The sequence below is a fragment of the Ranitomeya imitator genome, chromosome 4 (genome assembly GCF_032444005.1).
Source record: "Ranitomeya imitator isolate aRanImi1 chromosome 4, aRanImi1.pri, whole genome shotgun sequence".
NCBI lineage: Eukaryota > Metazoa > Chordata > Amphibia > Anura > Dendrobatidae > Ranitomeya > Ranitomeya imitator.
The window spans coordinates 666,009,576-666,027,920 of NC_091285.1; the positions used below are offsets into that span (position 1 = coordinate 666,009,576).

The 18,345-nt window shown below is 42.2% G+C and overlaps 1 protein-coding gene across 1 annotated transcript; it reads left to right on the forward strand.

Moving 5' to 3' along the window:
• The first annotated feature begins 1,236 nt into the window (after positions 1-1,236).
• Positions 1,237-17,811, forward strand: LDLR (low density lipoprotein receptor). Its single transcript, XM_069767142.1, has 18 exons — positions 1,237-1,452; positions 10,730-10,852; positions 10,936-11,058; positions 11,161-11,538; positions 11,764-11,886; positions 11,988-12,110; positions 12,272-12,391; positions 12,479-12,604; positions 12,916-13,087; positions 13,193-13,420; positions 13,588-13,706; positions 13,826-13,965; positions 14,167-14,308; positions 14,960-15,109; positions 16,016-16,282; positions 16,369-16,449; positions 16,629-16,789; positions 17,629-17,811. Exons 1-18 carry the CDS (start codon positions 1,341-1,343, stop codon positions 17,662-17,664), a joined length of 2,724 nt encoding a protein of 907 aa, XP_069623243.1. The 5' UTR covers positions 1,237-1,340; the 3' UTR covers positions 17,665-17,811.
• Positions 17,812-18,345: the final 534 nt, after the last annotated feature.

Consider the following 18,345-nt stretch of genomic DNA (forward strand, 5'->3'; position numbering starts at 1 on the left):
GAGCACGGCGAGTAGGCCCTAAATCAAGGAGCCTGCAAGCAGGTGTGAGCTTACCTAGGTTCTCAGGCCACCTTGTAGTCTAAGGGTATGTGCACACGATGCGGAAAACGCTGCAGATCCGCAGCTGGGGGTCCACAGCAGTTTCCCATGAGTTTACATTACAATCTAAACCTATGGGAAACAAAAAACGCTGTGCACATGCTGTGGAAAAAAACGCGTGGAAACGCAGCGGTTTACATTCCGCAGCATGTCACTTTCTGCGGATTCCGCAGCGGTTTTACACCTGCTCCTATAGAAAACTGCAGTTGTAAAACCGCAGTGAAATCCGCAGAAAAACCGCTGTAAATCCGCTATAAATCTGCAGGGCAAAAACGCAGCGTTTTTGCCCTGCAGATTTATCAAATCCGCTGCGGAAAAATCCGCAGTGGACCATTATACGTGCGCACATAGCCTAAGAGTAGCCATGGACCAAGGCAACAAACTATTCTTGAGGACGGAAGGGATTTTTTTTTTTTATTAAGAAGTAAATTGCAATTTATTTATTTTTACTTGACTTTTACTTGAGAGAAACACTTTAATATAGTAAATTTACCTAGTGTTCAGGAAAAACACCGTTAATAGACCGCGATCCGTAACAAATTGTGTTTACCGACAATTAACTCAGCTCTCCTTCTCCAAACTCGCCACTGCTGCATCCCCTCCACATGTGCAGATGCCTGCAAACATGGAGACACATTGTGTGGAATAAAAACATCTGGCTGCGCTGTTCTGAATTTGCAATATGACTGTTTTCAATTTTGTGGTCAATTAGGTTATTATCTATGCCAAAACAGTGCTGGGTTCCCATATATGTGCCAGGGAAGGGAGGGGGCCATGGCTGAAATTCATGCTGCAGCCCTATTTCCTATTCTGCTAGCTTTACAGAGAGATACACAGACCCTACAGGCGCAGGCCACCATAAATGCATTATTGGGTTTCATGTGATATGCCCAATGTGTATGGAGGCATGTGAGGTATGCAAGTAGGAGTGCCCAGGGTACCTATAGGAAATGAGTCAGCCCCCCGGGGTGTGCCCAGCACTTGTCTATGTCACATCATGTGTTATAAGCCCCACCTCACTGGGAAGTACTCCCTAGCTTTCAAAAATCACACCACTCTTAGTCCCTGCCCACCAGTAATGTGTATTGGAGGAGGAAAAAAAAAAAAAGCAAATTAATTGAAATTCACTCAGGGTTGTCCTGGACATTCTGCAATTTGCACTAGAAGTGTTCGCATCCTGGGCACGAGGCAGGGAGACCTGGGCGCTGCCATATACCTATATACATATATATAAAGGGGGGATGTGTCTAGTAGTAGAGGGTCTGATTTGCAGTATTACTAATATGGGACCTTCCAGGATCTCGGAGATTTTCGTTCTGTTTTTATTAATACATCTTGTATCTGCCAGCTCAGGTAAGTGCCATCGCCGAAACCTACATATATCATCATTTCACACGTATACGCGGGTTTAGTATATATAATAATTGCTTATAATATGTTTATATCTGTGCTGTTATGTCACACGTATACTCTGGTTTCATATATATATATATATATATATATATATACATATATATATATATATATATATATATATATATACATATATATATATATATATATATATATATATATATATATATATCTCTTATAATACTGCTGCACATGTGTATATACAGTATGTCTATCTGTCTATCTATCTATCTATCTCCGTAGCATTACGTTGCACATATTATCAGGTCTGTATGTTTGAGATATATATATATAGGTTGGTTATACTGTGTGTATGTGTGTATGTATGTATGTATATATATATATATATATATATATATATATATACTATTATGTTGCACGTATACAACGGCTTATAGGTTTATTATATATATCAGACGGTTATGATATGTGTGTGTACATCTATATATGTATATAATAAACCGGGGGGCGGACATATCATTGGTCAAGGGGCCACTTGTACCCCCAAAGCAGGTGGAATTGTGCTTTGTGATGGGCTATACACACACACACACACACACACACACACACACACACACACACACACACACACACACACACACACACACACACACACACACACACAATCACTAGGTGATGTAATGTAACTAGGTGATGTATATATACCAAGATATTGGGAGTCTTCTTGTAGTGGGACTACAAGTCTCAGCAGGTGAGCCTGGCTTTAAGGTGGGCTGTTTTGCTTTATTTACAGAATGAACCTTCTCACATGGGGCTTGTCAGCCATTATTGGGGTATATCCAGGTGGGAGGGGGGCGCAGCTTTACCTCAGATAACCACTGTATGATAAGAGGGGTGGGTCTGAGGTAAAGGTTGTCCAATTACAGCTCAGCAGCCAGTAAGTGTAGTTTATCGTTTGTCCTATCGGGATATTATATCACATTATCGCGATATAAGCCGAGCACTAGGAGATCTGACATTTACAACCGGCTTCTACTTCAGTCGCACACGCACAGTGACTGACGGAACCGCTCTACTCCTAGCCACGCCTACGACATGAATGGGCCGCCGCTGTTACCTCATCCGATTGGGCAACGTGAAAATCTGCCGATCGCGAGCCTCCGCCCCCGCAGCCAATGGGAACACAAGAGGGGAGGGGTTAAAAATCGACAGTTATCTCCTTCTATGTAGATTATTTCGTTCCCGCCCATTTGATGCGGAGGGGACAGGGAGGATGAGTGCGTCACTCGTGTCTCCTCCTCAGAAGTGTGTGAGGCAAGGGTGTGGCGGCCCCCCGCTCCATGCTTGTCGATAGCAGCGTTTACCTCACGTACATGGATGCTTTCCATGCTTGTGCGAGTTATATATACTGCCTATGTTTCCATAGTAAGAGCTGAAGTAAATGCCTCAAGATCTCTGAGGTAAAATGGAAGCCTCCTCCTGCTTGTAATAAAGTTTGCCAGACACTTTGAACAGTGTTAATATTTTTCTTCCGATCTAAAATATCGCAAAGACTACGCCAGAATCCAATTTTCTCAGAAAAATATAAAATCCGTCACAATCGATAAATCATTTACGATCAGATTAGTTAAAATTCTATAGCGCATGTCGTGTCGAATTAACGGCTAACGGGACACAATTGCGAGATTTTGCACTTGCCGCTTCTCACTTTTTACCCCACGGTGAATTGAGCTTGATTTTATCGTCTCGCCTCAATTGGTCATATATTTAAGGAGGAAGTCGATCGAAATGACGATATTACACGGAAACGTCTGGGTTGGATACACGGCACACGTCGCTTCCCCCACTTTCTTCCAAAAATCAATGGTCCTAACTGGCAAAGTCTCTTCTCCGAACAGAGTCCATTAGTTTTTCGCTACCTCTCGATTTTTAAAGAGTAGTTACTTGTTAAGTGAAAAATCCCTAAATTTGAAAAATTTCCTATGACTCAATATCAGACGACCAAGTAACAGTACAAGAATTAGAATAGAGTCGAAGTCATTGCGTGCCTTGTGTCAGAGGCTATAACGTGAAGAAAAATCTGACATTTATTTACATTGGTTCACTTTCAGCAATTTCTTCCACCATTGCTAATCTCTTTGCTACATCATTATGCCTGACAAATAAAAGGAGGCCCCGAGCAGCCTACATCTTCTTTTATCCAACTATTGCCCCTCTATCCTTGTCTTTACAGGTGGGCATATTTGCTTCTTTCGGAAAGCATTGATCCATAATAATCAGCTGAGCTTCTTCAGTTCTTACTTTTAAGGCCGGGGTCACACTTGCGAGTGCAATGCGAGTCTCTCGCCTCAATATAGAAATATAAGCAGCCACACACTCCGGTCCTGAGTGCCGGCAGTAGTGTCGGGTATTGAGGCGAGAGACTTGCGCGAGTTTCTCGCATTGCACTCCCAAGTGTGGCCCCGGCCTATTATTTGGTCTTTTCGTAGCTGTCCACGTTGCAGCAACCTTTCTTTACGCCAAGCTGTCATCACTAACGTCTCAGAGAGAGAAAGAGCCACACCCTTTGTTGCTCAATCTTCTGTTTCGCTGCAACCAAGCCTGTAACTTATCTACGTCTGGCGTACAGGGCACACAATGTCTGTTTCCGATAGTTCAGATCAAGACGGCAGAAAGCCACACGTTTTCACAACTCGTAATCACTGGAACTGTTTAAGAGCTGCTTTGAAGACTTTGCTTACGATATCGGAAGGTTCTTCTTACGTCGTTGACAAAAGATTTACAAGGAGTACTATATTTATAGATTATTTTAGGGAGACGCAAGGCCCACATTTTCTTGGTGTCATCTTGAGGAAGGGCAACGTGAATTTACTATTGACCTCTTCAATGACCAGAACCACTTTGGAAGTTGCATGTAACATATTCACTACCCTAAACAACCAGGGAGTTTACCATTACATGAAAAATTACATACTGTCCCAGATTACATTTCTAATCATTCTGAAATTTATGTGACGAGTAATGTCAACTTTGGACAAGCCGTTAATTAAGAAGTTCCGCCTGTGACTATTTTATCACCATGGAATCTATCTAGTAGTTGAACCTTGGACGTTCATGCATATAGTGTGGCACATCCTGTGGGGCAGATGCTATTTACTGCACCTGCTTTCTGCCCTGGATGATAAAAAGAGGTCCCTACGGGTGAACACTATTAAGCTAAAGGTGGCTGAGCTGCAATACCTCAACAGCGTGAAAGACAGTGGTACTGTTTCTCCAAAAAGTTAGTTATGAATGATTTTACATCTCATATCAACTCTTTAGAGTCATATACTTTAAGGGTATGTTAACACTTTCATGTGTTTCTTTTCTACATAAAACCCACAGGCTATGTCCAGAAAACTACAGAATAAATTACATACGCTTTTGGTGCATAATTTTTTTAATCCCAAACCATTTTGGTCTAAATGGGGACAAACTATAGTAAAAACAGCGAAAGAAATTGACTAGCTGTAAAAATTGTATTGTGTAAATGAGATTTTAGGAATTTCATTCATTTTGTTGGTACTGTGAAGATCTATGTTGTTGTTTTTTTGGCACGTACATAAAAATATCATAATTGCTACATGTGAACAAGACCTTAGGCTACTTTCACACTTGCGTCGTTTGCTGTCCGTCACAATGCGTCGTTTTGTGAAAAAACCGCATCCTGCAAATGTGCCTGCAGGATGCGTTTTTTCCCATAGACTTGTATTGCTGACGGATCGCGGCGTATGGCCATACGTCGCGTCCGTCGTGCACTGGATGCGTCGTGTTTTGGCGGACCGTCGTCACAAAAAAACCTTCAATGTAATATAGTAACATAGTAACATAGTTAGTAAGGCCGAAAAAAGACATTTGTCCATCCAGTTCAGCCTATATTCCATCCTAATAAATACCCAGATCTACGTCCTTCTACAGAACCTAATAATTGTATGATACAATATTGTTCTGCTCCAGGAAGACATCCAGGCCTCTCTTGAACCCCTCGACTGAGTTCGCCATCACCACCTCCTCAGGCAAGCAATTCCAGATTCTCACTGCCCTAACAGTAAAGAATCCTCTTCTATGTTGGTGGAAAAACCTTCTCTCCTCCAGACGCAAAGAATCCCCCCTTGTGCCCGTCACCTTCCTTGGTATAAACAGATCCTCAGCGAGATATTTGTATTGTCCCCTTATATACTTATACATGGTTATTAGATCGCCCCTCAGTTAATGTTTATTCGTATGTCGGATCCGCCATTTCCTACCACGCATGCTCGGCCGGAACTCCCCCCCCTCCTCCCCGGCACTTAGAATGGGCAGCAGATGCGTTGAAAAACTGCATCCGCTGCCCACATTGTGCCGAATTTGCACAACGTTCGTCGGTATGTCGTGTCGACGCAAGTGTGAAAGTAGCCTTACAGGGATTGTCAAAATAAGGCCTCTTTCACACTTCCGTCTTTTAGCTCCTGTCGAAATCCTTCGATTTTTGAAAAAAACAGAATCCAGCAAATTTTTCTGCTGGATCCTGTTTTTCCCATAGACTTGTATTAGCGACGGATTGTGACGGATGGCCATCTGTTTCATCCGTCGTGCACTAGATCCGTCGGAAAACTGCGGTCCGTCGGGCGGAGAAAACGTTCAGAGGAACGTTTTTTCTGAACGTCAGAAAATCGCTCAGCGATTTTCTGCCCGTCGTTGTCTACAATGGAAGCCTATGGGCGCAGGATCCGTCACTGACTGTGAAAAGTAGGAATCCAGCGACGGATGCCGTCTTTTGAAACTGAGCATGCGTGGAAGAATTTCCCGTCAGGGAAATTCTCGCTTGCTCTCTCTCTTTCTACTATTGATGCTGCCTATGCTGCATCAATAGTAACAAGGTATAATGTGAAAAATAATAAAAAAAATAAAAAATCAAAATATTCTTACCTTCCGGCGTCCCACGCAGAGTTACCAATGCTCGCGATGCTCCCGGCAGCTGGCGTTCCCTGTAATGCATTGCGAAATGATCCGATGACGTCATCAGAGGTCATTGCACTCAATGCATCCATGGGAACGCTGGCTGCCGGGAGCATCGTGAGCATCAGTAACGCTGCGCGGGATGCCGGAAGGTAAGAATATTGCGATTTTTTTTTTTTTTTTTTTAAATTATTTTTAAACCTGGGTTGTGTTGTGTATGCGTTTTCGCAGCGGAAAACCGCTGTGAAGACACATACACAACAGGTGCACATAGTTTCGACGGGTCCGTCAGAAAAACGGGCCCAGTGCACCAGTTTTTACAATCTGCACAGGATCCGTCATTTCAACATTTTCACGGATCCTGTGCAGATTGTAAAAACGGAAGTGTGAAAGAAGCCTAAGACAACTCAACCCCTTTATGATTTCTTATATAGTTGTCTCCAGTGAACGCTTCTCGAGCTTGTTTTATCCATAAGAATTGACCTCCAGTTTGTTTTCGAAAAGCAGTGTGACAAAAAAGGTCTACTTTTTTTCTATCCAGCCCCTTTACTATGTTAAGTGTATATCTTGTATGTTAGTTCGGTCATTTCTAATAATTCCTATAAGGAACTCCTACAAGATAAAAAATAACCTTACTTCCTACCATAATTTCCTAGAGGTCCAACCCTAGATTTTTAGTAAATCTTTCATGCTAACTCCTCCGCGTGAGTCATATTACATGATGCAAAGTTTCCACACTAGATAAGCCAGTACAAGTAAAAGCAATATATCACAATTATGACGACGCACTTGCCTATTTAATATACAACCATATCACAGTCAGAAGAGGTGAAGAGGACATAGTCCTTGTAAGACACTCAAGAAGGATCCTGAGAAAGTGAATGATTTCTTAAAGGGACACATACTACATGCTACCGGTTAGCCATTTTAGACTGGAGAGAGGTTGGCTATAATTCTTGAAGGGGTGGTCTGAAACTAACATTTATTTTAATCCTAAATGTCTAATGTCATAATTAATCTTTTTCTAATATACTTTAATTAAAAAGTCCCTAACATTCTCTCATTATGCTATCTAACTGCTTTTTTATATATTTTTTTTAAATCTTTTTCCTATTTGACGCCTCATTTGAGAATCCGTAGTGCATGCTGGGATAAAAGAATGGTCACTGCTGCAGACTCTGCTGCCTCCCTGAACGAAGTGTCATCAGTAATGCCCATTGCAGGGGCTGGGCTGAGTTCCTGCTCTACTGAGCATGCGTCTGTTGTCAATTCTGACATATGCTCAATACGTTCTTGTCGCTGTGCAGCATGCACAGTGACAGTGCACTCCCTCGTTGGCTCTGATGAGAAGTGACCAGCCGACGAGAGTGCACTGTCAGTGTGCATTGTATGTAGAAAACACAGAATGCAGCAAAAGCAAAGACCAGTGCTGTCCCCCGCAAGTGACATGAGTACGCTCTCTTGCCAGCTCGTCACTTCCTGTCAGAGCTGGCAAGAGAGCGCATTGTCACTGTGCACTGGGAAAAACAGTGCGCAGTGACACGATCTGACTGAGCATACATCGGAATTTGCAGTTGATTCATGGTCAGTAGAGCAGGGATTAGCCCGGCCCCTGAAACGGACGTCACTGATGACTCTTCTTTTAAGACATGTATTACTGGGGGTTCCAAAACGAAGTGTCATCAAACGGAAGAAGGTAAAATAAAGCAGTTAAGTAGCATAGTGAGAGAACAATAGGGACTTTTTAATTAAAGTGTATTAGAAAAGAAATTAGATTATGATATTAAATAGACAAACCTTTTTAAAATAATGGTTTCGGACCAGCCCTTTAAGTAAGATGATTAACAGGAAGTGCAAGAATATTTTAGGTCTTGGTATTTTTCATGAGTTCTTTAACGATGGTCACCCCCATTATGTAGAAATATCACACAATGTGCTGGAATTTACCTTTTTTGTGTCTGGAGGAAGTAATAGGTGATGCAAAACACTGTTCTTTACCGAAAAATGCTGTATGTATCACATACATGAAAGACGATGGGGATGTTGTGTATGTCTACATGTACATGAACTTGGTCGATTATTGATAAGGGGGAGGCTACCGACTGTTGACCCTTGTTTTTACTTATGGTTTCCACATTTGCGCCGGGCTCTTCATTTTTCATATCTTCCTGGATAAATGATATAAAAAAGGGATAAAGTTCACGTGTGGGTGTTTACGCTGTTAATATTTAAGCCAGATTTTCTTCGAGTTGCACCTGGTTACTATTGTAGATGGTGAAATATTACCTGGTGCGCTTTACTGGAAGAGCCCAGAATAAAATAGCATGTGTTGTTGGGTCTATTACTATAAATTCGTTTGAAGATACACAGCGGTGGCGTGAAAAAATGAATCCTGCTTTAGGCGATAGGGTCTTTTTTTAATTTTTGTGGCTTCATTTTTTTTGGACATCTATGCTCTTCGAAAGGCTTTTATTAGAAGCCTCAAAGTTTTGTTAAATCTTTTTAAGATTATCTTAATTGTCTTATCCTGTCGGTATCACAAACCGCCGGATAAGCCATGTAATATTGACAAAATTGGGATACCGTCTAAGGGTCATACCCCACGCTTATGTCTGACGAAGGAACTTGGGTAACGTGAACCAAGAAAACAGTGAAGCTGGTATTCTGCTGATTTTTGTTTTATTTTTTACTAGGTCCACCTTTTCTTTATATAACACATTTCACCATATCCTCTCAAAATAGGGCATCTGGCCATGTATATACTCAAAATAAAGAAAACTACCGCATCTTGGCGTGAAGCCGCTCCTGATCTTGTATAATCTAAAATATACAAAACAAGGCCGCTCTGGGATGTTCTAACTTGTCTGTAATATGGGTGTAAATAAGAAACGAGAGCTCTCGTCTCAATCTACATTGGTAAATTTTTCTTCTCAGTCTAGAAAAACTTGGCGCACGTCCTGTATCTTATATTTCTCCCTCCCTGAAAAATGCCTTCATTCCTCGGAGAGACTGGAATAGACCGGGCTGACTTAAAGCTGGTGGTATGCGAAAGCTTAACCACTCCTATGTGAAATGAATACGTCCTCCTCTCTCTGCCTGGAAATCTTCACCATATGTATATGGCCGGCTTATGTCGTGGCATTTAAGTGGAGCTGCAATTCAGTTCTTTTCTTAAATACGGCAGAGAGAAAGTGTTTTATGAGCAATTTTCTACCCTAATGTTGTCATTGTGACTCAATCGTTCTGATAATAAGCCTGAAGACCCGTGGAGCCGTCATATTTCCCTCTGGGGAGGCAATGATGCATCTATCTTTAACATCACACCTGTCTCTGGAGACATAACTTCCAACTCCTGAGGCGGCTTCCATGTTCATTACCTATGATCTTAGCCTCTTCTTGCCTTTTACCCCTTGAATCTATGTAAGGTGCATTCCCTTATCTCACATCAAGACTTCGGATATCATTAAAATATTCACTGCATAAGCCCGAGGCAGCGTATTAGCAAGTTACTATATATGTATAATGAACAAACTTCCTTCTAAGTGTTGTGCTTAAGCATTTTCTTTCCCTTTCCAAAGCCCCACTTTACGGTTATAGATTTGCCAAGCATGTGGTGTGATGTGCCTTACATTGATTCAGTTCATACAACTTTTTGCCTCCATGTTATTAAAGTTAAATTCCTTTAATCCGGCATAAACTGGGCAGAAATCTTAAAAAGTCGAAAAACCATAAAATAAAATAGGGATAACCAACTATTAGTCTGGTGATAGCCTTCGCTTGTTTGATGCCCAATGCTGTACTTTCTGTGCCCGCCTTCCCGTTATGATGTTCCCTATCGGTGTCCGACTGAGGTACCGAGATTCCACCAGTAACATTGACACTGGGGGGCCATTTTTCGCCCCCTAATTCACAAATTTGCCTACTGTTCTATACAACACATTGGGTTGCTTGTTAAATGAACAATGAGTTGCTGGCTTGTCTACGTAGTGAATCAACTATATTGTGCCAGCTACTACTTTGCTCACACTCTTGCACAGCAGTCCACCAGGGAATTCACCTGTTCTCCCATGGGCCAGTCCGAGCCTGCTCCTTGTGGTGCCCAAATAATACCAAATATCTCTGTGTGTGTATAACAGTATTCTAATGTACTATTATCTATTAGTACTGGATTATAATTTTTATTATCAGCATTTCTATTAGTATATTTTATTATTAACTCTTAACAATATAAAAAAGTCTATTTCATATATATTATATATATTTTTTTTTGCTCTCTTAGGGATCACCAAGTGTGAAAGAAACGAGTTTCAATGTAACGACGGGAAGTGTATCCCATACAAGTGGGTCTGTGACGGCAGCGAGGAGTGTAGGGATGGTTCTGACGAGTTTCAGGAAATCTGCCGTAAGAACCATTTCTAGGCATCAAATAAACCCTGAACATTTTGTGTAATTCAGTGCATAATACATTCTCGTCTTTCCCACCAGATGAAAAAACATGCAGCTCTGACCAGTTCAGCTGTGGCGGCCGGTCCAACCGATGTATCCCCAAGTCATGGCAGTGTGATGACCAAGAAGACTGTGAAAATGGTTCTGATGAGAAAGACTGCAGTATGTGTCTTGTCTTACATTCTGTGTGGACACCACAGAACTTAGGTTTTCTATGTTTGTGAATGAGTTTAGGGCTGATTTGGACTCCTCATTTGATTACAGCTCGCAAACCTTGCGCCTTCGATGATCAGTTCCAGTGCAACAGCGGAATGTGCATCTCTGTTGCTTACGTATGCGATGGCGACCACGACTGTGATGACAGCAGCGATGAGGACTCCTGTCCTACACCCACCTGCAACCCAAACTTTTTTCAATGCAAAAACTCTACCGTCTGCATCCCTAAACTATGGACATGCGATGGGGATCCCGACTGTGAAGATGGCTCTGACGAAGAGAGCTGTGAAGGAAAGGAGCCGATAAAGACGGACAAACCCTGCTCTCCTCTAGAGTTCCACTGTGGCAGCGGCGAGTGTATACACATGAGCTGGAAATGTGATGGCGGTGTCGACTGCAAGGACAAATCTGACGAGAAAAACTGTGGTACGTACCATGAGCAGTGTCTGCTGCTCGCACACAGAATCGGGGAGCTAAAATATTCTCTGTTTTCGAAAACAACCAATGGAATGTTGAAATCTAAAGGATCTGGCAATCACAAGGTCCGATACTCATAGGAACATTGCTGCGGTTTTTATTCATTATATATGTCTCATTTTAGTCTTTGCAAGAGTTGACAGAAGTTGAATTTTAATTTGTTCATAATTTTAGAAAAACCAACCTGCAGTCCCGACCAGTTCCAGTGCACCAATGGGAAATGTATTCACGGCAGCCGGCAGTGCAACCAACAATACGACTGTGAAGACGGAAGCGATGAACTAGGCTGTGCGAACGGTAAGAGTCGTACCTGACGACAAATGATCGGATCTGGCGCCCAGCATAGGACACGTCTTAGTAATGGAGAAGCTAAATATCTTTTATTTTTTTAAATTCAGAGACAAAATGCGATGGCCCCGAGAAGTTCAGATGTTCCAGCGGAGAATGTATCAGTATGGATCGAGTGTGTAATGGGGACAAAGACTGCAGAGACTGGTCAGATGAACCACTGAAAGAGTGTGGTGAGTATAACACCCCTCATCCCTCCAGCATCATCCTCCTATCATCCCACATGAGGTTTATGTATGTATGTATATGTATATATATATATATATATATATATATATATATATATATATATATATATATATATATTTATATTTACACGTTGTACTATCTCCAGGTGACAATGAATGCATGAAAAGAAATGGCGGCTGCTCTCATATTTGCAAGGACCTCAAGATCGGACACGAGTGTTTATGCCCAGAGGGATATCGTCTGGTGGGCGCGAGGAAATGTGAAGGTAAATTGTTGTCTAAAGTTACCATTTGGGTTAAATTTATCTCCATGTGATCAGAATTTATTTAGGTCTCAATCTTTGTCCCTTTAGATATTAATGAATGTGAACGACCTGACATCTGCAGCCAAATCTGCATCAACTTGGAAGGAAGCTACAAGTGCGAATGCGAAGAGGGTTACCAGATCGACCCCATGACCGGGTCCTGCAAAAGCATTGGTGAGTACAATATGAAAAAGAAGGTTAAAGAGGATTTTCTGCAAAGGTTCCAGTTTCAAAAAACCTTATTATACTGCCTCGAAATCTTCAACTTTCCCCACTTTTCACCTGCTTTGTTCGCAGCATTGCAGAAAAGTATCATTACCCTGTGACCTGTCATTTATACGGATGAGCTGGAAGCCATCCTCTGGTTCTTGCATAGAAAACCCACCTATAGTGGCCATATTTCAAAGCATTTATCTTACTGCTTGCACATGGGATTGACCAGCTTTTAAAGTGTTTATTTTTTTTAAATTATTTTTGCTATTTAGGCACAGTGGCTTCCCTCTTTTTCACCAACCGACATGAGGTGAGGAAGATGACGCTGGACAGAAGAGAGTACACAAGTTTCATCCCAAGTCTTAAAAACGTAGTGGCACTCGACATGGAGATTGCAAGCAATAAAATCTACTGGTCTGACTTATCCCAGAAGAAAATCTACAGGTAACGAGAGTGACATCCGTTCTCATCCTTTCTGTCTATGTTTGTACCGGTTCCTCATTGCTCTCGATACGACAAGACTAATCTTCCCGTTCTTTCCCCCTACAGTGCTTTAATGGACAAGGCTTATAACTTTTCCCACCACGAGACTGTCATCGGTAATGAAATCTTAGCCCCAGATGGTATCGCCGTAGATTGGATCCACGCTAACCTATACTGGACAGACTCGGCCATCAGCAGCATCTCTGTGGCCAATACTGCCGGTTCAAAGCGAAAAACACTCTTCAAAGAAGGTCTGGCCAAGCCGCGTGACATTGTGGTGGATCCCACAAAAGGGTAAATAATTGTTGATTTTATTTATTTATTTTTTTCTTGCCACTAGATTATGCAATGATAGCCTAGGAGTTATAGTCTTGCAATAGCTGAAAAGGCTGGAAATTATCGGCTCATAAATTTGCAATGTCCATATTGAATATTAAATTATCCATTCTTTACTTTTTCAGGTTTATGTACTGGACCGACTGGGGCTCACCTGCCAAAATCGAGAAGGGTGGCTTGAACGGAGCGGTCCGACAGACTCTGGTTGATAATAATATTGAATGGCCCAATGGGATCACTTTGGGTGAGTGTTGCCTTCTCTTCATGGGAGGACCATGGTGCAAGGATCGTGGGGATGGTGCAAAATATCAGAGAAAACCTATACAGGACATTAGTAATCGTCCATGTTGTATTCCCCTTTAGATCTGGCCCATCAGAGACTCTACTGGGTGGACTCCAAATTGCACACTCTGTCCAGCATTGACGTTACTGGCGGAAACAGACGGATAGTCATTGCCGATGAACATTACTTATCCCACCCATTCGGCCTCACCATTTTTGAGGTAAGCTATTCTATTCTTTTCTCCTAATTCCAGACGTAAAAGTTTGATGCAAGTTGAACCACTGCCAAATATTTCTCCAAGTGCGTTGTCTCGTACCTGTAAGTGCACTCGCACCACTTCTTAAACATGCTTGACTATAAATATTTGCCTGCACTGTTCCTCACTTTTAACACTCTTCAACATTTGTTTTACTTTGTTAAGGACCTGGTTTTCTGGACCGATATTTACAATGAAGCCATATTCAGCGCTAACAGGCTGACCGGAGAGCAAATCAAAAAGGTGGCGGAAAATCTCCTATCACCAGAAGACATCGTCCTGTATCACAACAGGGGACAGCCTGAAGGTAAGACGTTGATGAAAAATGGCATCATCGTCTCATAATATGGTATTCGGGATATTTTGCCAGTGCATTGTGTCCACGTGACACGTCGGAAGTATCGATTAGTTAAGGGTCCGGATGCTGGGGCTCCCATTGCTCATGTATCTTCGCCTGTGGTTGGGTGTGCTAAGCTGATCCTCAAAGTTGAGGCCATAAAAATTGTGTATCGCTATGCTTGCATCTCTGAGGATAGCCATACCAAACACATAACATCCGGAGGTGCACAGAGCTCAGCCAGAGGGGCACCAAGCTCACCTGGAGGAGCACTGAGCTCAGCCGGAGGAACACCAAGCTCAGCCGGAGGGGCACCGAGCTCAGCCGGAGGGGCACCGAGCTCAGCCGGAGGAGCACCGAGCTCAGCCGGAGGAACACCAAGCTCACCCGGAGGAGCATCTAGCTCTGCCGGGAGGGACCCCCGAGCTCAACCAGAGGGGCCCGCGAGCTCAGCTAAGTCCTCTACTGGCAGGGGTCCTGGCATCCAGATTCTCACTGATCAAAATTTCTATGTTGTGGCAAAAACTACAGCTACACTTTCTAAATACTGGATTTATCCAGCTATACCATAGGATTTTTTTATTATATAAACATGACAAATTTTTGCTTTGGTGTTTTTAGCTCAAAACTGGTGCCATTTGAATCTTGAAAATGGAGGATGTGAATACCTGTGCCTACCTGCTCCACAAATCAATGCACATTCCCCCAAGTATACTTGTGCCTGTCCTGACGGAGAGTACCTGGGTCTTGACATGAGGAGCTGCGGAAAAGGTATGGTTTATCCTCAGAGTTATTAGTCGGAACCTACATAAAAGGTCTCCAAACCCTTCTGCTTTAGAGCTCGTGCACCGATATTTTCGGACCCGGAGCTATCCGTTTTGACGGATAGCACTCGTATTTATGATGATTTATGGGGCTGTGCACATGTCCAATTTTGATCCAAGTGTTGGATCAAAATCAGTAATGCAAGTCTATGGGTCCAGGAAAAAAAATAGGACGGATGGAAAAACTGTTCTTTTTTTTTTTCTCTCTTCTTCTCTCTACATTCCGAGAAAAACTTCCGCTCTGATCAGAATAATCAGACCGTTTCTCTTGAATGTGGAGAAAATGGTCAGATCACCCTACCCTTACTCTTCAACTTTTCAGGCCCCATATCTCTAAACGTCCTATGTTGTATTATTTTTCCCAGATTCTTTATTGTATTTGCCTATAGTTTTTTTTCCTGTCTAGTCTTTGGTGTTTTATGCCTGTTTTTGATTTGCACCCAGTTCTTTTCATTTGCGCCTTTCGTGAAGTCTCTTTCATCTGTTGTCTTTCCTCTGTTCGCCATCTGTTGTTTGCAGATGTTTGCGGTCGACTCAACCATAGCGACTTTATTTTTTCTTTTTTGAAAAGTGTATTTCAATCCATCCTTTCCCAGAGTGTATTTTTCTCTCTTTTTTTTTTACTAATACAGCTGAATTTTTTGCGCAAATCTTTTTCAATGGAACGTGTACATTTTATGGCTTTCGAAAGGAAAGAGCATTCTTGATTTTGCACAAAATTTGGAAGAATGTGGCAACAAATGCCACAAAATAAAAAATAGGAGGAAATTATGAATCGTGGCCTTTGTGTTTTATATGCATAAATCTATTAAAACGTAGGAGTATCTAATAAATGCAATATTTGTCTCTACAGAACCAGTGTCGACCAATGTCACTTCGCCTCCTGTTGTAATTTCAAGGAGTACGACTCTGGCCAAACTCATCACCACCCCAACCAGTGTGCCTTCTACTATTAAACCAAAACAGCCTACAACAAGGCTGCCATCTACTACAACCACCATCCCAACTACCACTAGAACCACCATCCAACCAACCACTAGAAAAATGACGACACAAAGCGCAAAGAGAAACCTCGATCTGTCGACACCTGGAATCCGCAGCACCACAGAGTCATATCCAGGTACAACTATCTCCTTGTGCGGTCTGAAGATTTCTAAGTTTAGTCTAATATATTAAGCTTTTACTAAATGATGGCTTTGTTAACAGCCGGGAATAACGGTGACGTGAAAATGGAGACGGCAGAATCTCATGCTCGTTCCAACGCCATCTACATTGTCATCCCTGTTGGTGAGTTTCATTTACTGCATAATTTGCCCTTTTTTTTTTTTACAAATTGATTGATCTGATTATGGACTTATCTGAGTCAATACTCACTGTTTCCACATACAACCAGACATAGAGGTATGTTTTATGGAGTAATCTAACAAATGCCGTCCTCTGTTGTTTTTTTTTTTTTTTCCCTTCAGTAATTCTGTGCTTAGTTGCATTCGGAGGCTTCCTCTTATGGAGGAACTGGAGATTGAAAAACACCAATACCATTCACTTCGACAATCCTGTATACCAAAAAACAACAGAGGAGGATGAGATTCACATATGTCGGAGTCAGGAAGGATACTCTTATCCTTCGGTAAGTAAATTTGTCATTGTTACTTTGGAAAACTGTAAAAAATTGATGATTCAACTGCTCACTGACGCCTCTGTGGAAATCAGGTGACTTGCAGAATTACATCCCCAATACAGGGGACATTCAGTATTACAGGTGATAATTAAAGGGAATCTGTCAGCAGGTTTTGCTGTATAATCTCAGAGCTGCATAATATAAGGCAAGAGAGCCTGATTCCAATGATATATCACTTACTGGGCTGCTTGTTGTAGATTTGATAGAATCCCTGTTTTATCTGTTGTAAATGTGGCAACGCTCAGAATGCTGAGGTGTGTAGAACCCCGCCCACAGTCTTGATTGGTAGCTTCCTGTATACATTGTCAGCAAGCTGCCAATCAGTATAGGGGGGCGGGGTTACACAGATTAGTCTGACTGCCTGGCACGTGACATCTAGTCCTGCAGTATTAATCTCCTGCTAATAAAACACTGATTGTATTGAAACTACAACACACAGCCATGTAAGAGGCACATTGCCGGAATCAGAATCTCCTGCCCTATATTATGTTGCTCTCAGATTAAATAGCTAAAACGTGCTGGCAGATTCCCTTTAAAATGAATAACCCACCATGTAATGATTTGCCTGACCAGGTCGGTCAGAGTGAGATCCACTGCGTGGTAGTTGGACTCTGCTCTTATTCAGGATGGGAGAAGCCCCCTTTTAAGGCACCCCTATGGCCTAAAGAGGATCTAGGATTTACATTGCAATTTTGGAGCCAAACAGGCCTGCAAAGGACTTGATCTGGCAATTAGGAAATGTATAAACCATCTCTAAATACTGATCGCCGTCTCTTCTCTCTTCACAGAGGCAGATGGTGAGCTTGGAAGACGACGTGGCTTGAAACCATCACCAGACGTGCCTATTATCAAACTCTGCTGCTCAAATATATCAGGGGCAACGACTGCTAAACCCCAAAAAACGTACCCGTCCACACAGCGATACCCTCCAGGGTAATCTGACGTTATTGAGATTTTTTTTTTTTACTTTGTTCGTGTTCATTTTTTCTTATCACTCTACCAACCAAACCACTGAGCACATTGTCCAGAGAGACTGCAGTTCCTCTATTTTTGTGAGAATTATTTATGAAGATAACCCGTGTGTCGTTGAAGTCGTGCCATTTTCTCCTCCCTGCGCCTGTCGTAAAATGAAGAACTACACTGACGAGGTGTGCGGTGGAGGAAGAAGGACGGGAAATAAGCAGAAATCTACGCACTAAGAGGGGGGAGGACGACGACTATGAAGGAGTAAATGTGATGATCCTGCTGGGGTTTATTTTATGTTCTGCTTTAAAAGCACAAAAAAACTGTTCTGAAACACTAAAACCTAGAACTGGAGAGAAATGAGGGGCAACACAGAAAGAAGCTTGTAAGAAAATGTGGATGTATCCTCAGGGCGTCAGACATGTTTACTGGCTTGAGGTTAAACTTGGGAACTTGGAGAGCAGCCATTACCTTTTTTTTGTAGGCTCTCTGCCCACCCGAGCCATAAAAAGGCCTCGAATCACCCACAAGTGCCTCATTGA